The sequence below is a fragment of the Rhinolophus sinicus genome, linkage group LG12 (genome assembly GCF_036562045.2).
Source record: "Rhinolophus sinicus isolate RSC01 linkage group LG12, ASM3656204v1, whole genome shotgun sequence".
NCBI lineage: Eukaryota > Metazoa > Chordata > Mammalia > Chiroptera > Rhinolophidae > Rhinolophus > Rhinolophus sinicus.
This window is the reverse complement of record NC_133761.1, coordinates 31,579,390-31,602,672: the sequence shown is the minus strand read 5'-3', so window position 1 is coordinate 31,602,672 and position 23,283 is coordinate 31,579,390. Positions and strand designations below refer to the sequence as shown.

Sequence of the window (23,283 nt, the reverse complement as noted above, 5' to 3'; positions counted from 1 at the left end):
TGGCTTTTGCTCTTGCTATTCTTATGACTGGAATGGCTTTTTGCACCCACCCAAATCCTGTCTGGCCTTAAGAAATGTATCTCCTTGAGGCTTCTTTCAGCCTCTTCAGTCCAATTAAGTCTCCTTTCTGATTGGTCATAGATTAAATGAGAAAATGTATGTGAAATTAATTTTTAAATAATAAAATATTGCATTTTTTATATTCAGTCAGTATTTGATACTTAAGATATTATTGAGACTTAATTACTTTTATGCTCATTTTTAGTGACTTTTTAAGAATATCTTATTGGAGTATATTTAAATATAATAAACTGCAATGTTTAAATTATCTAATTTGATAAGGGTTGGTATATGTACACCCATGAAACTCCCCACAATCAAGATAATGCATAAGTCCATGTCATCCTCAAAAGTTTCTTTGTTCCCCTTTGTAGTCCCTTCTTTCACTCTTCTCCCCATCCCAGTCAACCACTGATTCTGTCATTACAGAGTGTTTTTTGTTTGCTAGGATTCTGTATAAATGGAATCATATAGTTGTATTCCATCTATTCACTTGCTCTCTTTTTTCAGTTTTTTTGCCCAGCTTCTTTTATGCAGCATAATTATTTTGGATTAATCCATGTTTTTTCATGAACTCTATAGTTTATTTCTTTTTATTGTTAAGTATCATTCTGTTGTATGGCTATACTGCAAATTGTTCATTTATTGATGAACATTTGAGATTTTTTTTCCAGTTTTGGACTATTACAAATAAAACTTCTATGAACATTCGTATACAGGTGTTTATGTAGACCTTGACTTTTATTTTTCTTGGGGAAACACGAGTGAAATGGATGGATCATGTGGTAGGTATTTGTCCTTTTCAGAAACTGCCAAACTATATCCTAAATTTTGCATTCCCATCAACAGTAAAGGAAAGTTTCATTTGCTCTACCTCCTCACCAGTACTTTATTATGGTTAAGGCTTTTTAATTTTAGACATTTTAATAGATAGCTATGAGTAGCTCATTGTGGCTTTAATTGGCATAATTTTCAGTACAGTTTAAAGAATAATAGTTGAACATTTACCTTTAATTTTTTTTTGCCTTATTTTTTAAACCTCTGAATTTGGGGAGTCTGAATTCTGGGATAGCAACTCTCTTCTTTGAAAATAAAAATGCATTTAAAGTTTATGTCTGTTTGGTTGGCATGTTAAATATACAATGTACTTGGTGACATTCATATACAATTATTTAATGGTAACAGTTAAAGAAAATCAGAAGTAGTGACAATAAAGCAGCATCAGTCCCTTAAGTAAATAAACCTTATGCCCTTAGAACCTGTTTGCATTGGTTTATGCTTTCCTTATTTGTCAATTCTAATGTTTAAGAAAAAGTAAAATAATCACTTTTATAAACTTCATTTGCAACAAAATTGTTTCTTTTTAGAGAGAACTTACTCGTGATTATGAAGGACAAAAGAATTTGAACTAAAATTTTTCTAAGAGTTTTTTTTGTAGGATCTCTAGCCATTAGATTATTTTTTTAACAAAAAGAGCCATAACCTGAGATTTGAGACTTCATCACACAAAAAGCAGGAGAAAACTGTAACCCAGTACTGTTTTATATCAAATAGGGATTGACAACAGTGTTTTTATGCATCTGTTCTGCCCACATAAGAAGCCAGCTTTATCATCTGGATGTATCCTGGGGCTGAAACTTTTTATAAATATGAGAATTTTGCTTTTTTTTTTTTTTTAATGGCAAGCAGAATATGGTATCCAGCTGTGGATTTGCTTATATATTGTGTTTGCCTTTTTTTTTCCCTGGGGCTTGTTTTATACAGTATATGGCAATATGTTGTCATACAAATTCCATGATTAATGCTTATTTATGAAATCTTGTGTAAATATCTTAGAACTTAGTCAAACAATGTGCAAGTTAAACATTTTTTCCCTGAATATTGGAATGACAAATCTGAGGGGAATAGTAGGTTGGGTGGTTTATGTTCTTTATCTATAGAAAAGTCTCATGTGTAACATTTGCCTTTTACTATTTTATGTTATATCATTCTTTTTCACTATTTTACCGGGTAAGAAATCCAGTTTCAGATATATTCCTTAGAGAAATAGAGAGAATTTAAATGTAGAAAAGAAATCATTCAGAAATAATAATTTCATACATCACTAAATAATGATATTTATTAGGATATATTTGATTTCTAATTTTAATTCTGACCTGTGTTTAAGAGGATTTTTTTGTGTTTGTTCTATTTACATATTAAAAGAAATCTATTGTTCATAACAACCTGTTATATTAGTGTTATTATAATAGCGTTATTTTCCTATAAAAATGATAAATTGCTTATAAAATATCACATGGTGAATATGTGTCAAATTTTATGTGTGAATAAATTGATTATATCTGTTTATAATCAAATCTGATAAAATGCTTAATTGTAAATTTTTTGCATTAATATTTTTCTCTATCACTAGAATCATAGTGTCATGATAACATAATTATATATCATAGATTATATAGATCATGATATAATATGATCAGTGATACATTGGTAGATTTTTGTTTCATATATTCTTATTTCCCTGGACTTTTTAAAATTTACTAACATTTAGTATTTTAGTCAGTTGTGACTAGATGTTGAAAGATTTGTTTACCCTTTTTTTTCTTCTGCTCAGGTGCAGCTCTTCTATGAGCTGACTGATACCATGAATAAGGTCTGGCATAAGATTCAGAAGAGAGGCAATCTCAGCCCTTCTTCAGCCTATGCAGAGCCCATGGCAGGGCCTGTCCCCACTTCTCCACTAAGAAGCAGTGTAGGCACAGCTCCTCCAGATACCAGCACATGCAGCCCATCTGCTGACATTGGAACTACTACTGAGGTAAGTGTTTCTGAAAAATTCTGTTACCAAATGAAGGGTAATATATACCACAGAGTTTCATATCAGGATTGAGAATGAAGATGACCTCACGTCTGTGGAAGCTGGCAGGTTCAGAAGGCTCATGAGGAGCTGGGGTAGCAGTAGCTGTGTGTTTACTGTTCCTTTTAGGTCCAAGTATTTTAATCACTTTCAGTAGGTAGTGGGATAGTTAAGGGCAGTGGGGCTTCTGTGAAATGGTGAAAACTGAGACACAGGAAAGGTATGTTTCCTCAGAAGCATGGAAACTTAGAAGCTGAGTGATGAAGGCTCATGCCCCCCCTCCCCCTACCCTCTCTGCCTCTGCTGCGTTTTCGAACCAGGCTGTTGTTTTACCTTTGGTGGTTTTCAATTCTGTCAGACCCAAAGCCCTCTCCTTCTTTCTTCTGATTATAAAAGCCTAACATCCTAATGTGCCAGTGCCCTTTCTTGAGAGCAGATATTTTATAACACCTCCTTTACTATCCTGTAATGAAAATAAAAATGATAGAACATGCATATACATATCGTTTCAAAATTATATAATATTTTAAATAAAATATAAAGGACAAAAGGAAGTAATTTAAGGTACAATAATATATATATAGTTCAATATATAAATACTCAGGCATGACTACATTAGAAAGACATAATTAAGTAGTCAAGTACATATAATTACTATGAGTGTCACGTTACAAATAGACTTGTGCAGATCTACATTAAATACTACAAGTGGTATTGTTGGTGGCATGATTTTCTGAAATAGTGGTAAACTCTTAGTAAAGTTTCAAATAAAACAAAAGTTTAATCTTCCTTTCATTTTAGTAGTTGCATTTCTGGAACTCTTAGTATATAATATAATCACATAGAAATGCCAGAAAAATTGTGTTCAGATTTAAAACAGATTCAGTTTTATGACCAAATATTATAAACAGGATTTTCACCTATATGAATGTGAGATAGTATTCATTTATCAGGACTGTCGTATTTATCATAGGACCTCTTGATTTCCCAACTTCTAACGACTAAATGCCAGTAGTGACACCCAATCATTGAGCCTATCCAAAACACCTATTACATTTCCAAGACACCCCTAGAGGGCCAAACTTTTACCTGTACTATAATAGATGGAGGTAGGGGTTATGTTTTTGTTTTGGGGTTGGCAAAGTACAGAATGAAAAAAATAAATCAAGTAAGGGGAGATGTTAATCTCTTTTTTCTTACAAATTGGTAAAGGCAAACAAACTCAGTTAAAGGGCATTTTTCTTTTTTTTTTTACTTGCTTTGAGACTTTTATACATAATTGTAATAGATCTGTTTGATCCCTACACAAGCAACTTTTTTATCCCTGCTCATTCCAAAACTTAAGAAACACAATGACCTAAGTAAAGGGATTACTTTGCCCCACTTCTCCCACCCCCCCAAATGAGACATAGGTGGAGAATCTAGGAATGTGTCCATATGAAGTCAATGGGCAAATCCTTTCTGGGGTAAAATTAGTGAATTCTTTCTTGGAGATTCTTAATGTTGATAGAACACAAAAGCTCCTGTGGTAAAGAAAACTATTTAACTTTATTGAATTTAGTAGTTTCTAAACTTATTTAACCAAAGACGCTTTTTAGCCTACTTATTAACATTGCATATAATATGCTTTGTGAAATACTTTGGTACAGTAATCAAAGCTTGAGTGATAAATTGTTAGACAAGGGTAGAACAAGTGAAATTGATAAATGAAGTTAAATCTGAGAGACATTTCAGTGGCAGAAAGGAGAGTGTTCCATTAAACAGTTGTTTGCTAAGTACTGACATTCACTAGGATGTGAAATGACCATGACTACCTATTTTGGGAGTGACTTTTTGGAAAGAAGTATTGAAAAAAACATCGTAAGTCCAGAAAGCACAGGGCTCACATGGAATGGTCACACCTGTTGGTCTTCTATCTAGAGACTGCATTCACACCAAGTAGAGTATGAGTGGTGCTATCTGGAATTGTGCAGTGACCCACCTGCACATCGTGTGCTGGAGATGAGATGTAATAGACATGAACCCATCCTGCAATTACAAAGGGATGATTAACAAATTCTTTCTATGGGATCTGTGGGTGTTTTGCGGAGGAAGTAACATTTGAGATGGATGGATCTTAAAAGATGATTAAGACATTAGTGACAGTTTTATTTTAATATATAATGAATATAATAGAGTTGAAGTATGGCGTCTTCATTAGCCAAAGTGAGGAAGTTAAGAAAGGGAGAGATTAACAAAGGGAGGTATTTTCTCAATCACTTGAAAAGAAATTAATTCTTTTTTTTAATTTTAATTAAATTTATTGGGGTGACATTGAAATTTATTCTGATTTTATTAAGTTCCTTACATGACTGCAATTAATTTAAAATTATAATTTTGGGGATTTTTTCTGATTGGGTTATAGAGATTAATAAAGGAAATGCTCCTAGTGGATATGTTAGTTTTCTGTTAGCTATGGATTTAACCTGATCTGTGTGAAAAAAATGATCTGAAAGTGAAAGAATCTTAATACAACAGATTCATTTATTAATATTCAGGAAAGACTATATAAAACAGTTTATAGAAGATAGAACAGAGATATCGGGGGGGAAGTAGCAAATATTTAAAAAATGTACCCTCTTCTCTTGTTTATGTAGTGTGGTCAAGAAAATAGGTGAGTGATTGCTAGTAGTCCGATATGGATTGAAACACACCATCGCTTGGGAAGCTTATTCCCTGAGAAATAATACACGTTAGCTGGTTGGTTTTCCATAAAGGGCTGGAAGATTTTTGTGAAGACTGTTGTGATATGACTATCATTGTTAAGGCTTTGAGCTAACTTAACTTTACAATTTTAAGGAGGTATTCATGTATTCAGTATTTCTCTTCTTGCTCTCAAGAAAATATTTTATGAAAATCAAGTTTAACTATGTATGTATCTGAGTTTAAATTTCTCTTGGAGAATTAGCCAGCAAATGATGACATCACATAATAGTCATTGTTTTCTCCTATCTGTGTGAAAGTTTCATCTGTGACTTAATCTGTTAGTTTAATTCATCTAGAATTCAAAATTTATGCCCAAGCTTTTATTTCTCATATCCCTTTGTTTATAGTGTTGCTAGAACTTTGTGTAGTGACCTTAGCAATTTTCATTCCTTTTATTTTTAATTCAAACATGGTAGGTATGTTACTGTGATCCTCTGAGTTCACATTTAAGAAATACTTTTTTAATTTCGATTAATTTGCCTGTATATTTAAATTTGTTACTTACTGAATGGAGATAAAACCTTGTTCTCTCACTGGAAAAGATGCTTAATAAATGGGGCTGGGGAGGAAAAGAGGAAAAATATATACATATATTTTGTTTTAACTCATTCAGAAGCCTTTATACCTGTTTGGACATGGCATTCCTGGAAAGCTCTAGCATCCTTTTGCTCTTCATAACTATGTTCTAATAATCTTTTGATTATAAGAAAACATTTTATGAGCAACACTGTCATGTAAGTAACAACTATTTGTATACAGATTTAAATATACAGTATATATTTTGTGGTTAGTTATAGCATTGCTTCCCTACTGTTTGCATGTCATTTGCATATATAGAGAATTATATTTATTATCTGGAGTCATCAGAAAAAGCTCTACGACATTGAAAGCTCCATTTCCCCCAGGCCTCTCCCAAAGACACTGAGGACCAAGGGAAGCCATGTCTCAGCATAGTTGTGACATCCCTCGGTATCTCAGGACACAGGAAGCTCAGGGTTATAGTACTTCTTTGATAAATATACTCTCAATATTTTTATTATTCCCCCAGTAACAGTATAGATGAATTAAATAAAATTATTGATACTATTTTATAATTTTATTCCCATTGTAAAAAAATAGTGTTATAACAGCATAGGACTATCACGTGTAATATAATTTAATTAGTGTGGCAGACTTTTCTTCATGCAACCAGGGCTAAGAGGAAAATAAAAAAAATTAAATTGAAATGGTGTCATTATTTAACCCCTAATGTATTTTAGAAAATCTATTAACAAGTTACATGGGATATAGTCAATTACTCAGCTGCTTGGTTCTGAGTAGATCCTGTGTTGTCCATCTCATTTTCTATCTGCATGTCTTTGAACCACTTTTCTTTCTTTTTTTTCTGTTTTTACCTCTTCCCCCCCCCCCCACTCTCATTAGCTCTCTTTTTTCTTTCTAGGTCCTCTCCTCAATTCTCTTTTTTATTCCAGTTTACTAAATCTCCCTTTAGCTATTTCAAATCCCCTTGGTTTCACATGGTGGGTGATACAAGCAGGAGATTAGCATGAGAGAGGCAAGAGAGGCTGGTGGTTTTTTTCTTGTTACCTCCCCACTTTGGTGCCCTATGAAGAAAGCATCCAGAAAGTCTGGTGAAGCCTCAAGTACATTGTCTCTTTTGCTAAAGAAGCAGCTCTTTTTGGTTCTAGGCCTTATGCAAAGGGCTCTTTAACTCAGGCTGTAAGCCTTGTCTCCAGTCCCTCAATGAGTGTTAAAATGCCATTGCTCAACCCCTACATCCTTACATGAGTTTGACACTTCCATTTACCACCGTGAGCCGAGTTCCAACTAATTTTTCCCTGACTTTGTGTTTCCTCTTCATTTCTGACATCTTGAGATTTGCCTTTATTTATTTCAAGTTTGACTACTGTAGTAGTCATAAAAAGATGACATTCTTAAATTGGGCAGTTTTAGGAGAGTTTAATAAAAGGACAAAGGTGTTGACTGGGAAGGGAAATCACAGGAGATAGATAGTACAGTACCTGCAGCTAGTAACAGTGGGATGTTGTTGCCACCAACTGGCTTAAAGGCAGGGAGGGAGATGTTATCAGAACAGGGTATAAATACCCTGACTTAATTCTCCTCCCTTATTCCAATCTCCTGCCACTGTACCTCATTAGCCGAAACCAACCAGAAACCAGAAGCTAAGGGCATTGGTACGTATTGTTCATATAGACTGCCCTCCTAGACACAGAAGGTGGTAACAGGTTGAGAGTAGATCTAGGCCGAAGAGAAGACATGCAGTATTTTTGTGTAGTAAAACAAATTCTTGTTGTATTTTATCCAAAATTCCTATGTTTTCCTAGTGGAAAAGAAAAATGTTATTTCAGCTTAGTCTGCTATGTTGCTTGAATAAAAATTTTTTTAACATCGAGTACTAAGAACCGGTCTTTTGAATCTTTGTTTTCTTACTCTGCCTTGTACATATTATATTAGGTTCTCAATACCATTGATTAACTTCTTTTGCTGATTTTTTTGGTAAAATATAAGTACGTAAAATTTACTGTTTTCACCATTTTTAAATGTACCATTCAGTGGTATTAAGTATATTCACAGAGTTATGTAACCATAGCTGCTATCTATTTCAAGAACTTTTTCATCATTTCAAACCAAAACTCCATAGCCATTAAAAATGACTCTCTATCCCCCCAGTCTCCCATCCCTTTCCCTGGTAACCTCTGTTGTACTTTCTGTCTCCATGAATTTGCCTATTCTGGGTACCTCATATAAGAAGAATCATACAGTATTTGTCTTTTTGTGTCTGGCTTATTTCACTTAGTGTAATGTTTTTAAGGTTCATCCATATAGTGGCATATATCAGAATTTCATTCCTTCCTATGGCTGAGTAATATGTCATTGTATATATAACATATTTTGTTATTCCATTGATCAGTTGATGGACATCTGGGTTGTTTCTACCTTTTGGCTATAATGAATAATACTATGAACATTGGTGTACAAGAGTTGGTTAACTTATAATGAAATAGTTTTGCCCTGAAGAAATTATATGCATCTTATATGACCTGGTCTGACAAACCATTTTAAAACTAATGTGATACTTATTTTACTTTTAATTTTTCTTTACCTGTTGAAATATGTTGATAATTGAGTTAGTTTATATAAAAACTGTGGGTGGAGGAAATACAGTGAATCCAGAATCTTTAAAGATACTTTATTCTGTACTGATTTTCTGACTCAGAATTATACATTTCAGTAATTTTAATGTGATTTGCATAGTACTAGCATGAATGGTCTAGAATTATAGTGACACTTAATATTATCCATTAATGTGTTCAAGCATATTTCTAAGAATTGGCAATGTGGGTACCAAGGGGTAAAAGGGGAAAAATTAGAGTAGTGTGTTTAGTTTCTATGGTAACATTTCAAAGAGAAAAATAGAATGTTAGTAATTAATTTTCTCTAAGGTGTGTTTTTTTTTCTTCCCAGGGAAACTAGCTAAATTGTGTCTGCTACTTCCCCACTCCTTGTCATAGACTCCCTTTTGTCAGCCCTACGAATTGCCTTCATGTGACTTTGCTCATTTGTCAAATCCACAAAATTATCATACCAAATTATACCAAAGATGTTTCTCTTAATTCCATCAATTTAAAGCTATATAATTGAAAGGAATTGTTGGAGAGATCATTTAGACCAGCATCCTCATTTTATGTACTAGAAAATTGAAACACAATGAATTGAAGGTAGTGTCACACAAAGTAGAGACTGGGCCAACTTATCTTAATATGACTCTAAATTAATGGAATCTATGGAAGAGACTTTGGAATCAGACAATGAGTTTTCTCTCTGCAACTTATTGTCACATTGTTTAACCTCTGTGCCATAGCTTCATCATCTGTAAAAATGGGGATGATGTTAATATCCATCTCAATATGTTAGTATAAATATTTGTTATGTACAATTTGTCCATATACCCTGTGAACATAGTATATATCCCTCTATTTATGTGTTTTTTAATTTCAATAAGATTTTAGTTTTTCTTTTAGGGGTCTTACCTCTTTTGTAATAGATGTGGCCTTTGATATATTTTGTTCAACTGAGATGATTATGTATTTGGTTTTTTTTTCTTTTAATGTGGCTAATTACATTGATTGATTTTCAAATACTAAGCTGACCTTGCAGTTCTGGAACAAACCCAACATATACATACATATTGGGCTTATTCTGTTTTCTAATTTCTAGAATTGGATACTTAGCTTAATAATGTTTGGCTTTTTTTGTTTGAAAATAAGCATCTAAGAGATAGTCCTTAGAGTTAGGGCATGAATATATGTATACATTAATACAAAGGTGTGCTCGGAAATTTAGCCTATTACTGGATTGCTGCTTTCCAGAGACAATTCTGTAGTATGTGGAAGGGGGAATAAAAATTTTGGTGTACAGAATGCTGTCTCTGCCACACTAATTGCTATCATGGACCCCAAAATAAATAATATTTTACCTCAAAAAGCATACTCATTCCATTGTATTTTCAGCTAGTAGTTAAAGTTGTCAAAAATTTGTGTTTAGGCAGATGTTCCCGAAAGTGAAGTATTATATAATTATGTTCATTAAAATCTTTATGCTATTTTGCTTATAGGACAGCCCAACAATAAAAATTGTTCTTAAAAGCACTAACATTTGATGATTTGTCTTCTTAACAAGTAAACAAAGCAAACATACATACACATACACAAATACATGCACATTCACATACTTTTTACAGGATAAATTTATAAACTGAAAGTCTTTTGGAAACTTCTAATTACAAAATGATACTGAATTTTCAGTAATTTCCATAAATATGATATAGAAAGGACAGTTATTATGGATGGCTACTGTGTTTCCCTGAAAATAAGACCTAACTGGAAAATAAGCCCCAGCATAATTTTTCAGGATGACATCCCCTGAACATAAGCCCTAATGCGTCTTTTGGAGCAAACCTTGGTATATGACCTGGTCTTATTTTCGGGAAAACACGGTATACTGTGTTGATGAAATTAAATTATTCCAACTTAGTTGTGATTTTAGGCAAACCATTTAGTGTTTTTTCATTTTTGCTTTCTTGTGTATATGAATAATATCTTTGATATCCCTTCCTCATTCACAGCACTGGTATAAGAAATAATTTTAAAACTTTAAAAAAATGTAAAATGTTGAGTGAATGCTGGAATATTAATTTACAACTCAATCTAAAGTAAAAACTGACAGATTAACCTCCAATGTGTGGAAACTTAGGTTCATGGCAAAATTTGGTTTGCATTCTTTACTGATTCAGGAATTAAAAATGCTTTTAAATCCCAGTTCTCAAAAAATTCAGCATAAAGCGATTCATTTCTTAGTGTCTAATAGTTGTTTAAAATGAGTTTGTTTTCATTTAAATTAAAAGTGAATATGAGTGGGGCTGAATGAATGAAGGTGATCAAAAGGTACAAACTTCCAGTTACAAATAAGTCCTGGGGTGTAATGTACAACATGGTGACTATAGTTAACAATACTTTATTGTATATTTGAAAGTTGCTAAGAAAGTAGACCTTAAAACTTCTCATCACAAGAAAAAGTAATTTGTAATTGTGTGGTGATGGATGTTAACTAGATTTATTGTGGTCATTATATCACCATATATACAAATATTGAATCATTATGTTAATATCTAAAACTAATATAATGTTATATGTCAATTAGATGTCAATTTCAAAACAAAAAGTGAACATTGGATTGAGCAATTGCTTGACATCAACTGCTATAGCAAAACTGTTGTCAGTTTTTCAGTTATTCAAGTGCAATTAACCTAAGAGGTAATGTACCTCAAATTATTCCAAACAACCCTTTAGAAACTACATTTAGTTTGAACTCTTTACTCAATTGCTATTTTAAGAATGTCTCATGGTAATTTTAAATCTTCTTCTGAATATAGACTTATTTAATGTTTATCTTTAACACTTAGTGAGAAATTTTTATTCAAAATATGGAAATCTTAGCATATAGGTTATCATCTAATTAATTGAATAGCTGTTGAAAGAACAAAGATAATACATAAATCAGATTATATAAGTAAAGGTTACTGTTTAGCCTTCACATATCAATCAACAAAATATTTTGTTTGTAATGCTGTTCCTATTTCTAAATAATTATATCAGAAATGTCTCTAGTTTCTCAGTTATTGACCTACTTTTTTGGCTTTTAAGATTCAAATAGTTTTATTGTATAAATATAATTTGTTAATCTGAAGTCACCTTACATTTGTTGTGCTCATTTATATCAATTATGTATTCGGGGACCACTTTGAAATTGCAGTTTTGAATTTTTTAAATTTCTAATTTATATTTACAAAGTTCATAAAAATGTTAAAACATTTACTATTTAAAGTATTGTTTTTCTTGCTGAATTGGGCCAAACTACTATTTTTAAATTATTTTGACTGTAAAGAATTTACTATAAATGAATCTAGTTTTAAAAAGCACACTCTTAACAATTGTTTGTATTAAGTAGAAGAGAAGTATTTGTTTATATGATCCTTGGATGATTTATACTTTAAACTATGAGTAATTCTTTTCATGTTGACATGTTGATAGGGAGCACCATGATTTTCAGTGAATATAGTTCTAGCTTCCTGAATATCCATCTGGGTGGTGTAGAGGGGGAAATATGAGTGAGAGGCTTAAGTACTGAGCTTAAAAACAGTTAATCATTTTTCCCACCGTTGCATTGAAATACTGAGAGCAAAGGTAGTGGAAACCACAGCAGGCCACTTGTTACTGTTGACTTAAGTACAAACAGTGGTGGAAGTGTTTAGCCCTTTGGGAAGTTTCGTGATTGAACAAGAACTCTGGAGTTATTTTGATAAGGGAGAATAGCAACGTGGCCAAAACTATGATCATCCCTGAGCTCTGAAGCAGGCCAAGGATGAAGGGCTGAAGTGTTTGCTCTTCCAGATGAACAAAGATAAATTCAGCTAGGAAAATAAACTCAGTATTTTGGTCAATTTGCAACAAAATGGTGAAAGAATTAAACTGTATATTTTAGAACTTGGCATACAGAGGTGTGGGAAAATGTTCAGCATCTCCAATTCTGGCTCAATTTTTGCTATAGAATTGGAAATAGAGCAGAAAATTAATGCATAAACATATTTAAGAATACCACACCAAATGTTGTAAATCCAAAATGAAAATTGAAACTGCGTGAGGAAGGAGAGCTAAACTTTTTCTTAGGAGTGCTTACTGATTAAATTTGAAGTCACAGTTTTCTTAGAATTCCCACTGAATATATCTAATAGTGTTAAAAATCAAGGTCTCGATTTGAGATGGTGTTTTCTGTGCAGTTTCCATTCTTGTGATTATGTTATTCTGTTTGAGGGAGAATTAATTTACGAATGTTTCTGCTCCAAGAACCTATCCTTAAAGAAAGGCATACTGAGTACATTATGTCGTCTTTTATTGAATTTGACTTTGTAAAATGCATCCTTTTCTGGGATTAGTTTGTGCTTTTCATTAGATGTGTTACTTTAGACCGCTCACCAAAACCTCGAATTTTTGTATAGCTTCTCAAATTCTAGAAATTTCAATTATAGCAGATTTAGGACCACTTGTTTTGAAGAAGCATTTATATTAAAACATCACAAACAGTGAGCTGTTTGCTTTGCTTAGTGCTATTGGATCAAGGAATGAGTATACTGTGCAGGTTTAAATCTATAATTTCCTGTCACAGTAAATCAAAGGACACTATTGCTTTGCTCTGCTTGGTGCCAAAGTATTCCAACAATAAACACTAACCTAATACATCATTCTGCCTACCAGACTAGCTTACATACTTAACTAACATTTAAATATGTATACAGAAATTTTAAACAAATGAACATGCTATAGTGTGTTGACTAGTATATATATTATTTATATTATTAGCATTATGTATTAGTATAAGCATTGATGTGATTAGCATTTGCATATAATATGGAAAAGTTACAAGTAATAATTAAATATTTTAAATTATACATTTTTTAGTTATGTTTCTTTAAGTTACAAAATGTTGCTGTTTTTTCTCAATGCAGGGAGATTCTGTACAAGCTGGTGATGATTCCCCATTCTCAGATTCTGTTACCTTGGAACAAACCACAAGTAACATCGGTGGATCCAGTGGACGTGTTAGTCTGTGGATGCAGTGGGTGCTCCCCAAAATTACTATCAAGCTCTTTGCTCCAGATCCTGAAAATAAAGGCACAGGTACAGGATTACTTTTCTTCTGTACTGAAAAGATAAAATATTAAACACTATTTTTAGAAGAAATAATAGAATTAGCTTTATTTATCATTGTCATTCAAATTAAATAAACATCATTAGATCTAATTCAAGTGATATATATTAGCAATACTAACCTATTGAATGTAATACCTAAATTTTGTCTTGTTTGTGTTAAAATTCATCCTTAAAGCCATGATGAGGTAATTTCTCCTTGGTCATATTAAGGTATTGTATCTTTGTCACTAAAAGTATTGCAAAGTTGTTGACCAGAATCAGATATAACACTTCTCAAACATTAACTGGGATCTCCTCTACCTTGAAATAGGTATACTATGTTAATTGTGAGAGCTAGATTGATATTAATTTTGTTATGCTAGAATCTTGTGTGGTTAATGAAAAGAAAGTCTCAATCACTCTGTAGATGTCAAGGATATATATGTCATTGATTGTTGTACCTATATCAATATCGATGTTTGCTTCTTATTGCAGAGCTTTGTATGGTCAGTGAACTAGAAGACCTCAGTGCTTCCATAGATGTCCAGGATGTATATACCAAAGTGAAATGTAAAATAGAAAGTTTCAATATTGATCACTATAGAAGCAGGTAAGTAATGAATTTATAGGAAAGGCTATATTTTCTTTGAACAAAATCTAAATAAGAATTTTTATATTGATTTTGTTCAGTTATTTTTTAAAAAACACTATACTTATTTGCAAAGAACGTTCTTAACAGATAAATTGGTTAATTTTACTTGTTATTCATTCGTATGTGGAATATACTGAAGTTTTGTTTTATAAAATGCTAATCTGTTCATAAATATTCACATTGCTGTATTAATTGACATAAGCTGCTTTTATTAATCATCTCACACATTTGTGAACATATGTTGTATGTTCGCTAAGATGTCTCGGACACAGGTGATGGCTTTGGTTTTTGCTGTATCCTTGTCATTCACTCCCTACAGCAGCAGAATATAGATTACATGGAGCAACCCCTCATGTCCCTTTGCTCTGGAGACTTACCTCCCAGATGATTAAAATACAGGTGGCGGATGTTCCTAGAACAATATTTTCCTTCCTAATAAGTTTCTATCAAAAGTATGATTATAAGCAAATATAGTTTGTTTATAATGAGAAATAATAGCAGTAAAATAATACATTTTACTAAACTTTTAGATATTTTCACAAAGCTATGTAGCAATTTTGTCATTATTTTTTTCCAAATAAAAATCCAAAGCTTTTTGGGAATGGGGTTTTTTTGTTTGCTTTATATACTACTACTAACCTGGAGTTTTTTGCTATTTTTAATTGCAATATAATTCACATACCATAAAACTCACACATGTTTTTTTTTTTAATTGGCTTTTAAACAACATCATATTTTCAGTTTCATAGTATTTTAGCATAGTAAGAGCCTTAAAACCCATTTTTTTCTGGATTCGTAATATTCATTAAACAATTATTTATTGAGTGCCTGTAGAAGCACATGTGTTTCTGTACCTTTATTGATGCACTATATACCCTAAAAAGTCTTTTTTGTTTAATAAGTTTCTAATTCTACATTAAAAACATTTGAATTTTTATCTTTTATCACATATCATATTGCTTATGTCAGTAATTATCAAAATCTGTCACAGCTAAAAAATTGTGTCATAATTGTGACATAATTGTGTCAAAAATTGTGTGTAAAATTAAAAATATTTTGCTGGATTCTTGAGAAAAAAATGTTTTGCTGGATATATGGACCTGTTATAATAGTATTATTTAGCAAACATATAATTGTTTTTATTTACTGTGAATTGTATTAACAGTGAATTCATTGATTTTTGATGATGGAATGTTTAGCTCTTTAGTCTCTTTTGATGGGTCTATCAAAATGATCCTTGCATGAATATTACATGAATATTATGTAGTGAATATTATTGCTGAAGTAATTTCTTGATAATGTGAATATTAGAGTCTGTGTTCTAGATCAGTGACTTTACTGTTAAATTTATGGAAGTTTTAAATATTTGGATAATTTGTTTATCTATTCAGTTAATCAAAATATTGAGTATGTATTATGTGTGAAGCACTGCACTAGGAAGTAGGGATATACTGTTAAACAAAATAGACATAAATCATGCCCTGTGGACCACATACTCTCATGGGTGAGAAATAAATAAATAACCAACAAAATAAATATACAATTTATTATTAAGACAAATGCTTCTGTGCAGAACTACCAGGGTGTAGTGCTAATGTAAATTGTTCTGTTGATTGCATTGTCAGATTGATGTTTCAGTTCAGTGTAGCGTTGTTTACGACATAACTATTTGAAATAGCTATATATGCTCAATTTTTTAACTCAGAATAATTGACGAGAACAGATAAGGTGAACTTATGTTTTCCAGGCCAGGGGAAGGTTGGCAGTCAGGACATTTTGAAGGAGTATTTCTACAGTGCAAAGAAAAACCTGTGGTGAGACTCATTTAGTAATTATGATTTTTTGAAAATATAAACTGTTTATTTTTGTTGTTTCATGCAATAGAACTAATGGTTACAAGAATTAGAGCTCAGAGTAAATTTTTTGACCTATTCTTCCAAAATTACATTACAAAATAAAACTATTTCTGTAAGCTGCTCATATTTTGTAACCATTTTCCTGTATAGCGATTAAGTACATTTTTCAAAAGGTCAAAGGTAGGATGCTTTTGTTAATATACTTTGTCATTAATGTATTATTTTGTTGACTTTTTAGAACTTTTTCCCATTCATAAGTGAGTCATGTGGATTGTCCTTTATCATAAACTAAAGGTCATATATTACACTAAAAATAATTTTTGTTTACTTCCATTAACAATGCTTTTGCAGAAGATGGTCCAGACAAAGGCCATACCTAGCAGTGGCTCAAACCTAAACTTATGCAAAGTTGAGCAGAATTAAAACTATCTAAAGTTTTTTGCTTATGGCTTTTATTGCTTTTTGTCTTTTCACTTTTCTTTGCTCCTGTCCATCACCTCAAGTCTTGGGGAAGACTGTTGGTCTCTGGGGCAATGTGGAGGTGTCTTCCTTTCCTGTACTGACAAGCTGAACAGACGCACCTTGTTGGTTCGACCCATCAGCAAGCAGGACCCTTTCAGTAATTGCTCTGGCTTCTTTCCTTCTGTAAGAAATGGTTTTTAAATTATACTACAGCACTCCCATTAACAGGAACACAGAGAAGGAATTAAACTGTCCATAGAGTCAACTCTTGATTTTCATCTTCCTCTGTACCATCTACTTTGTAAATGAACTATAATGAATTTTAAAATAAGACTGGTTTTCCACTATAATTGATTTGTTTCTGTGTTACTTGCATATGCTGTTTGTCACTCTGGTTTTGTGAATGCAAACTGATTTTACCATTAGCATAAAAACATCAAAGTCGGATGTTAAATATGTTCTTAAAATTATGCACGTGTTGAATGATCAAGAGTTGACCATACTGCTTTTGTCATTCCTTTTATGATTCTTACTTAGATTGCTTTTTTCCTCCCTATTACTATGCCATTTCCTTTTCACAACTAATTCTAAGTATCTTATTTGGTGCTTTCTTGAATCTGGACAAGGCTGTGTGACTATCGACTGGCTGGAAAATGAACACTAGACTGTACACGAGTGGCTTTTAAAAGTTTGGGACCTTGTTTTTTCTAATGGTATAATATAGCTAAATATATTGTTAAGCTGGTTATTTTATGATATGTTTAAATAAATAAAAATGCATGTAATTTAAAAATATGAAGAGCAAATTATCACAATGGTAATAGTGATTCTCTTAAGAATTTATCAAATCATTTCAAATATTATTAGATTTTTCTTAGCATGTGTAAACTACCTATTTCTTCACCCTTTTTTGTAGCTCAAAAAGAATTAAAGATGTATATCTTCAGCATTATAAGAATTAGCCAAGTATTGTGTGCCTAGATTTAGTGTTTAATATTGCGTCTGCACAGCAAATGCTAGTTTTGCTTTGAGTTTTGAATTTTCTCTGGCCTAGTCTGGAAAAAGATGCCTGTTAAGGTGGCTTTTATATCAGTGGAATTTCTGTTCAGATTTATTTTCTTCTCTTTGAGTGTTCATTAGTGTCCATTAGAAACATTCTTAATAATTTTAATACATATTCATGAAAAAACCCCAAATTATTATTAATGTCCTTTAAGTTTTTCCTTTATCAGTTCTAATTTTATTTTATTAACATTACCTTGATTATTAGTGTTAGTGTTTTCTAACTTTTCATCTTAAATAGTGTAAAATATTGATTATTACTGTATGAAAAGTTATAATTATATGATCCAAACTCTAGTTAGTATTCATTTATTTTTCCCTTTTTCCCCCTCTTATATTAAGGGAGGCAGGGATGCAGTAGTTCAGCAGACAAAACTTTCTATCACAGGAATTTACCTTTTAAGAGCACCTACATTCTACAAGTTTAAAAATATTTTTCCAAATCAAAACATTTATACATTGAAACACCCTTTATACTCTTTCCAGGATTCAAATGTTGCCATTAATGAAAAGTTGATTTGGGTTATTTAGATTAATGGTTGATTCTACCCCTCTCCAACATCCAGTTTGTATACCTAGAGACATACAGTGTGGCTGTGGCCTCTTCCATTGGGGCCAGACTACATCCACCACCCTCCATCCACTGTTGTCTGCTGTCCAGCAACATGATGATAAGATTGGTAGTACTTTTTCTTGCTTTGCTATGTTTCTCTTTATTTTGAACGTAGAAAGCAAATGGAAAGGGGAATCAGGAGGCAGTGAGAAAGTTGGGACAGTAAAAAAATGTTCTGAGACAGGCCAATTACATGAAAAATTATTATTTTCCATGTCCATTTAATGCTACTTTCCAAGGTTTTTTTAATAGTCAGAAAATTAACTTTAAAAAACTAACATATGCAAAGCAGATTTTATCTCACCTTTCTTCATTTTACAGTCCAGATTAAAAACAAAATGAACAGTGGTAGCTGAATTGCATACTTTGTGTTGTCTCACCATGTCATTAGTGTTAGGTAACAACACAGGAGGAGGAAAATGGAAGCAAAAAGGTTTACTAGTGATGGGATAACATAGGCTCAGACATATTGCTGTTTTGCTACTTCTCAGTGTTTTTCCTGTTTGGGTGAATATATTTCCTTCTTTTTCTTCTTCCTAGTTCAGTTTTTCTCTAACATTACTCTTTAGACCCTAATAGCTAAAGAACTTCATCAAGCCTTGAGAAGAGGGGTTAAGAATGTGAAGTAAATAACTCTAATTTCACATTGAATAATTTGCAAAATAGGATTTTATGTACATTATTTGGTTCGAGAAAACTTGTTGAAGAGCTATTTTTTTCACATGTTGAGAAATACAAAGTATGCACTTTACTCTAAAAGTATGCTGTTTTATTATAATTTGTTCATAGTGTGCAATTTGAATATGAAAGTTAATTGGAAAAATTTTGTTACAAATACTGAAGTTACAATGACATAATTTTCACTCTTAATCAACTGTTATATATGTATTATAAAGTATTAAACCCAAAGAATAAGAGTCGTAGAAGAGTTATGTTTTGTAAACAGTATGATAGCCACTGAAAATAGACAAGTTCTAAAGGACAGATGTTTTATTTTTGACATGTTATCATTTCCAGTAAACATGCATTAATTGATTAATGTAGTTATCACAATAGTGTGCTCATTAAGAGGTGTAGATATAATAAAAGAGATGATTTTGTGCTTTCAAATAGTTTTTTTTTAATGAAATATGTATTGTGATTTCCTTTTTCTGGAACAGACAACTGCAAAACTTCTAGATGGCTCTCATCAGCAGCATGGATTTCTCTCTTTGACATACACAAAAGCTGTAACAAAAAATGTCCGTCACAAGTTAACATCAAGAAATGAGCGAAGAAGTTTTCATAAGTTATCAGAAACTTTAACGGATGGTTCCCCTCATTTTCTTCATGAAATTCTTCTTTCAGCACAAGCTTTTGATATTGTTCTTTGTTTTCCTTTACTTAATGCCATTGCAAGTATATTTCAAGCAAAATTACTGAGGACCCAAAAAGAGAAAAGAAAATCTCCTGGTCAGCCCATGAGGACCCATACACTGACTTCACGCAATTTACCTTTGATTTATATCAACACAAGTGTAATCAGAATTTTTGTTCCAAAAACAGAAGAAATACAGCCAAATATTGAAGGTATGGTCTTCAGCATTTTTTTAAATCTGATTTTAAATAACTTTCTTCTAGAGACATTAATTTTCTTTTTTTTTTTTTAAAAAATGGTAGCTAGTTGTGGCTTGCAGTTTGGTGTTTTAACAAGAAGTGGAGCATAGCATTGGGAATAGAGACAGTGGAAATGTAATGGCTGTATGCGATATCAGAGGGGTAGTAGATGGGGGGAGGGGGTTATCACTGTGTGAGGGATATAAATGATAAATGTCTATTACATTGTTTTGTACACCTGAAACTAATTTTAAAAAAAAATCTCGTGAGAAAAAAAAAAAAAACTAAAAAGAGTAAATATGTTATAATCATTCTGCAACTAAATCTTCATGAGATATGTCAGAATACTGGGTATGTTTTTTATTCTTAGTTACTAGAGTAAGGAATGTGACATTGTTTTTCTTCATTTACTTTTGCTAGTAAATCTTATACTTTTGCTAGTTAATCTTATACTTTGTTATTTGTTTTACGTATTAAACTCAAATGCTGGGTTCTGTGTACCTAAAAATTAGTTTAAAAAATTAGCCAACACACCAAGGCTCCTATAGCTTCTTCTAGGCTTTTCGGTGCCCCCCAGAAATTAATCTAGGTTTTAAAATGAAGCGAATTGATAATCCCACTGCCTGCATCCACCAGAGTGAATTGTAAAATTTAATTTCTCCCATGCTATAAAAGAATGAAGAACTTTAAGAATTTTGAGTGAAATTGTAACACAGTGGTTAATGGTATGGACTTCAGAGTTACACAGACCTGAGTTCAAATCCCAGCTTTACCAATTATTTACCGTGAAATCTTGCACAAATTAATCTAAATTCCTGTTTAAAATGGTAATAGTAGTACCTAACTTGATAGTAGGCTTTACTGATAGCTTGCTTTCAAACAGTAACTACATAAGACTCTACATTGGTGCCAGTTGCATAGTAAGCTCTCAATAAAAGGTAGTCTTGTCAGAGTAGTTTGTTCCCTTTCTTTTAAAGGAGAATTTCTGGAAGACCCACATTTTACTACCACTTACACATCATTGCTTAGTCATATGGCTACACCCGCTGTAAGAGAGGCTGAGAAACAATCTTTACCTAGGTGGTGGTGTGCCCAGCTAATAAATTAGGACTCTGTGAATTTGACAGAGAAATGAGAATGGATATTTGAGATACAGATCATAGTTTCTGCCACATGAAAACAGCAAAACTTTTTGTTGTTTTTCTTTTAGATATTAGGAGGAAGACTTGTGTGGTCAGTGATGCTAAATAACAAAGTAAAACACCTGGCTCCATTCTCTTCTCAAAGTCTAGTCTGTCTCTTGTGCTGTCTCACATAGACAGATGATCTTAATTAGGGAAGGTATTCTGCCTAATATTATCAATAATTAGGTTTATTCAAAGTAATGGGTTTTTTAACATTTCTGATAATAAAAGAGAATATTTGCAGAATTCTGTAATTCTTAATTGCCAAGATGTCTAGAAATAAATTTGGTGTATCATACTTATGGATTCTTAATACAAAAAGGTTCTAATTTTTTTATTCTAATTTTTACTAGCGACTGCCATAAAATTGATTACTTTGGGATGTGAAATTAGAATTCCCTGCGTATACTATATTTTGACAGTACTATACAGTTGTTTTCATCTGTTCAAATAGTTTCTGGAAGCACATGAATGGTAAAGAATAGTTAGTCATTATTGAGTGATTACAAGTGACGTGAGAGACAAACCACTAAGCAGAAAAGAGGCTGCACATGTATTGCAGAGGCAGTGACCTTTATGCTTTTTCCTTATCGTTACCTTTTATTATGTGAATATCTAATGAATGTTTAAATAATATAATTTGTATTAAAGTTATAAAGGTAAAAAAGAAACCTATGATTTTACACAATATAGTTCTCTGAGAACCAGCATGAGAATCATAAAAACATTTTCTCGTAACCGTACAAGAAGAGGAACAGACATAAAAGGTTACTGAGATTTTCAAACCATTTTTTATTTTCCAACTGAAAATAGGGGAAAACACTGTTGAAACAGAAACTGTTTGGCTTTGTTATTACAGAAAATTTATCATTATTTTGGTAAAAGAGCCTGGGGTAATGCATTACATTTAAAAAATAGCATCATATTGTTTTTCCATTAAAATAAAATTACAGGTATTTTTTTATGTAGATAAAATAAGAATAAATAAAGTCTCATGATATCTCTATTATAAAAATTCTAAATTTTTTTTAACAATTAAGAATTTCTACAAATATCTCTCTGGTTGGTATATAAACATTCATTTTTCTAACTAGAGTAAATTCTTGTAATTTTCATTTAAAATAAGATATGTTAGTAAGCTTTTGTGATTTCCTGAAAATTTATTGTGGATTATATTTTATGTTCTCCATTCCATAATTTCTGATGATTTTCATTTGAATGTAAACAATCGGTAAGGCCAAAATTTCATTTAAATGTAAGAGTTATATGATATTGGAGGAGAGAGGTTAGGATGAGATAGAGAGTAATATAGGGAGAATGCTCTATGAGAAAATAGGGAAGGGTCATGCAGACAGATCAGGAAGTAAAGCAACATACCTGATTATGTTCAGGAATTACAAATGATTATCAGATTGTATGACTTAGTTGGTCTCTAAATAATAATCTCCTGTTAACTCACCCTAAGTTGAGTCCTTTTTCCTCTAATTTCTCCTATACTATTTTAATTTAAGGTTTTATACCTTATAGTCCACACCATAAAATATCAACATTGGTTACAAGTACAAATAAAAAGAAGATAAACCAAATGTGTATGCTTCATCTCTCACTAAGTTTTGAAATTGGTCCTAGAATATAAAACAATATCAGTATATTGCTTTTTCTAGATGAGCCAGTCTGGCCAAGACTTTAAATAGATGTCCAGTAGTGTTTATACTGGTAAGTCTTCCTGAAGCAGGCATAGCTATTCCCCAATTTAATCTGCATTTAAAATTTGCTTATTTGTCCCAAAATATTTTGTCTATTTGACATACTGAATGCTTCTGAAGTCTTTGGTATTTGTTAGTAAAAGGGACATTTTCACAGTGAATTGCTCATTCCTTTTTATGGCTGAATGATATTCCAGTGTATGGATGTACTATATTTTGTTTA

At 32.0% G+C, this 23,283-nt stretch overlaps 1 protein-coding gene across 9 annotated transcripts in view; it reads left to right on the top strand.

Annotated features, from left to right (window-relative positions):
* Positions 1 to 23,283, top strand: part of VPS13B (vacuolar protein sorting 13 homolog B) — a 737,914-nt gene that overhangs the window by 377,942 nt on the left and 336,689 nt on the right. For 6 of the 9 annotated variants that reach the window (XM_074316465.1, XM_019757646.2, XM_019757647.2 and 3 more), the window contains exons 25-29: positions 2,675 to 2,878; positions 13,746 to 13,917; positions 14,425 to 14,539; positions 16,941 to 17,082; positions 19,735 to 20,143. In XM_074316465.1, the coding sequence (XP_074172566.1) occupies positions 2,675 to 2,878; positions 13,746 to 13,917; positions 14,425 to 14,539; positions 16,941 to 17,082; positions 19,735 to 20,143 (1,042 nt within the window). Of the gene's footprint in view, positions 1 to 2,674; positions 2,879 to 13,745; positions 13,918 to 14,424; positions 14,540 to 16,328; positions 16,396 to 16,940; positions 17,083 to 19,734; positions 20,144 to 23,283 lie in introns of those variants that run through there. The other 3 variants (XM_019757649.2, XM_074316466.1, XR_012490690.1) reach the window with 2 other exon arrangements.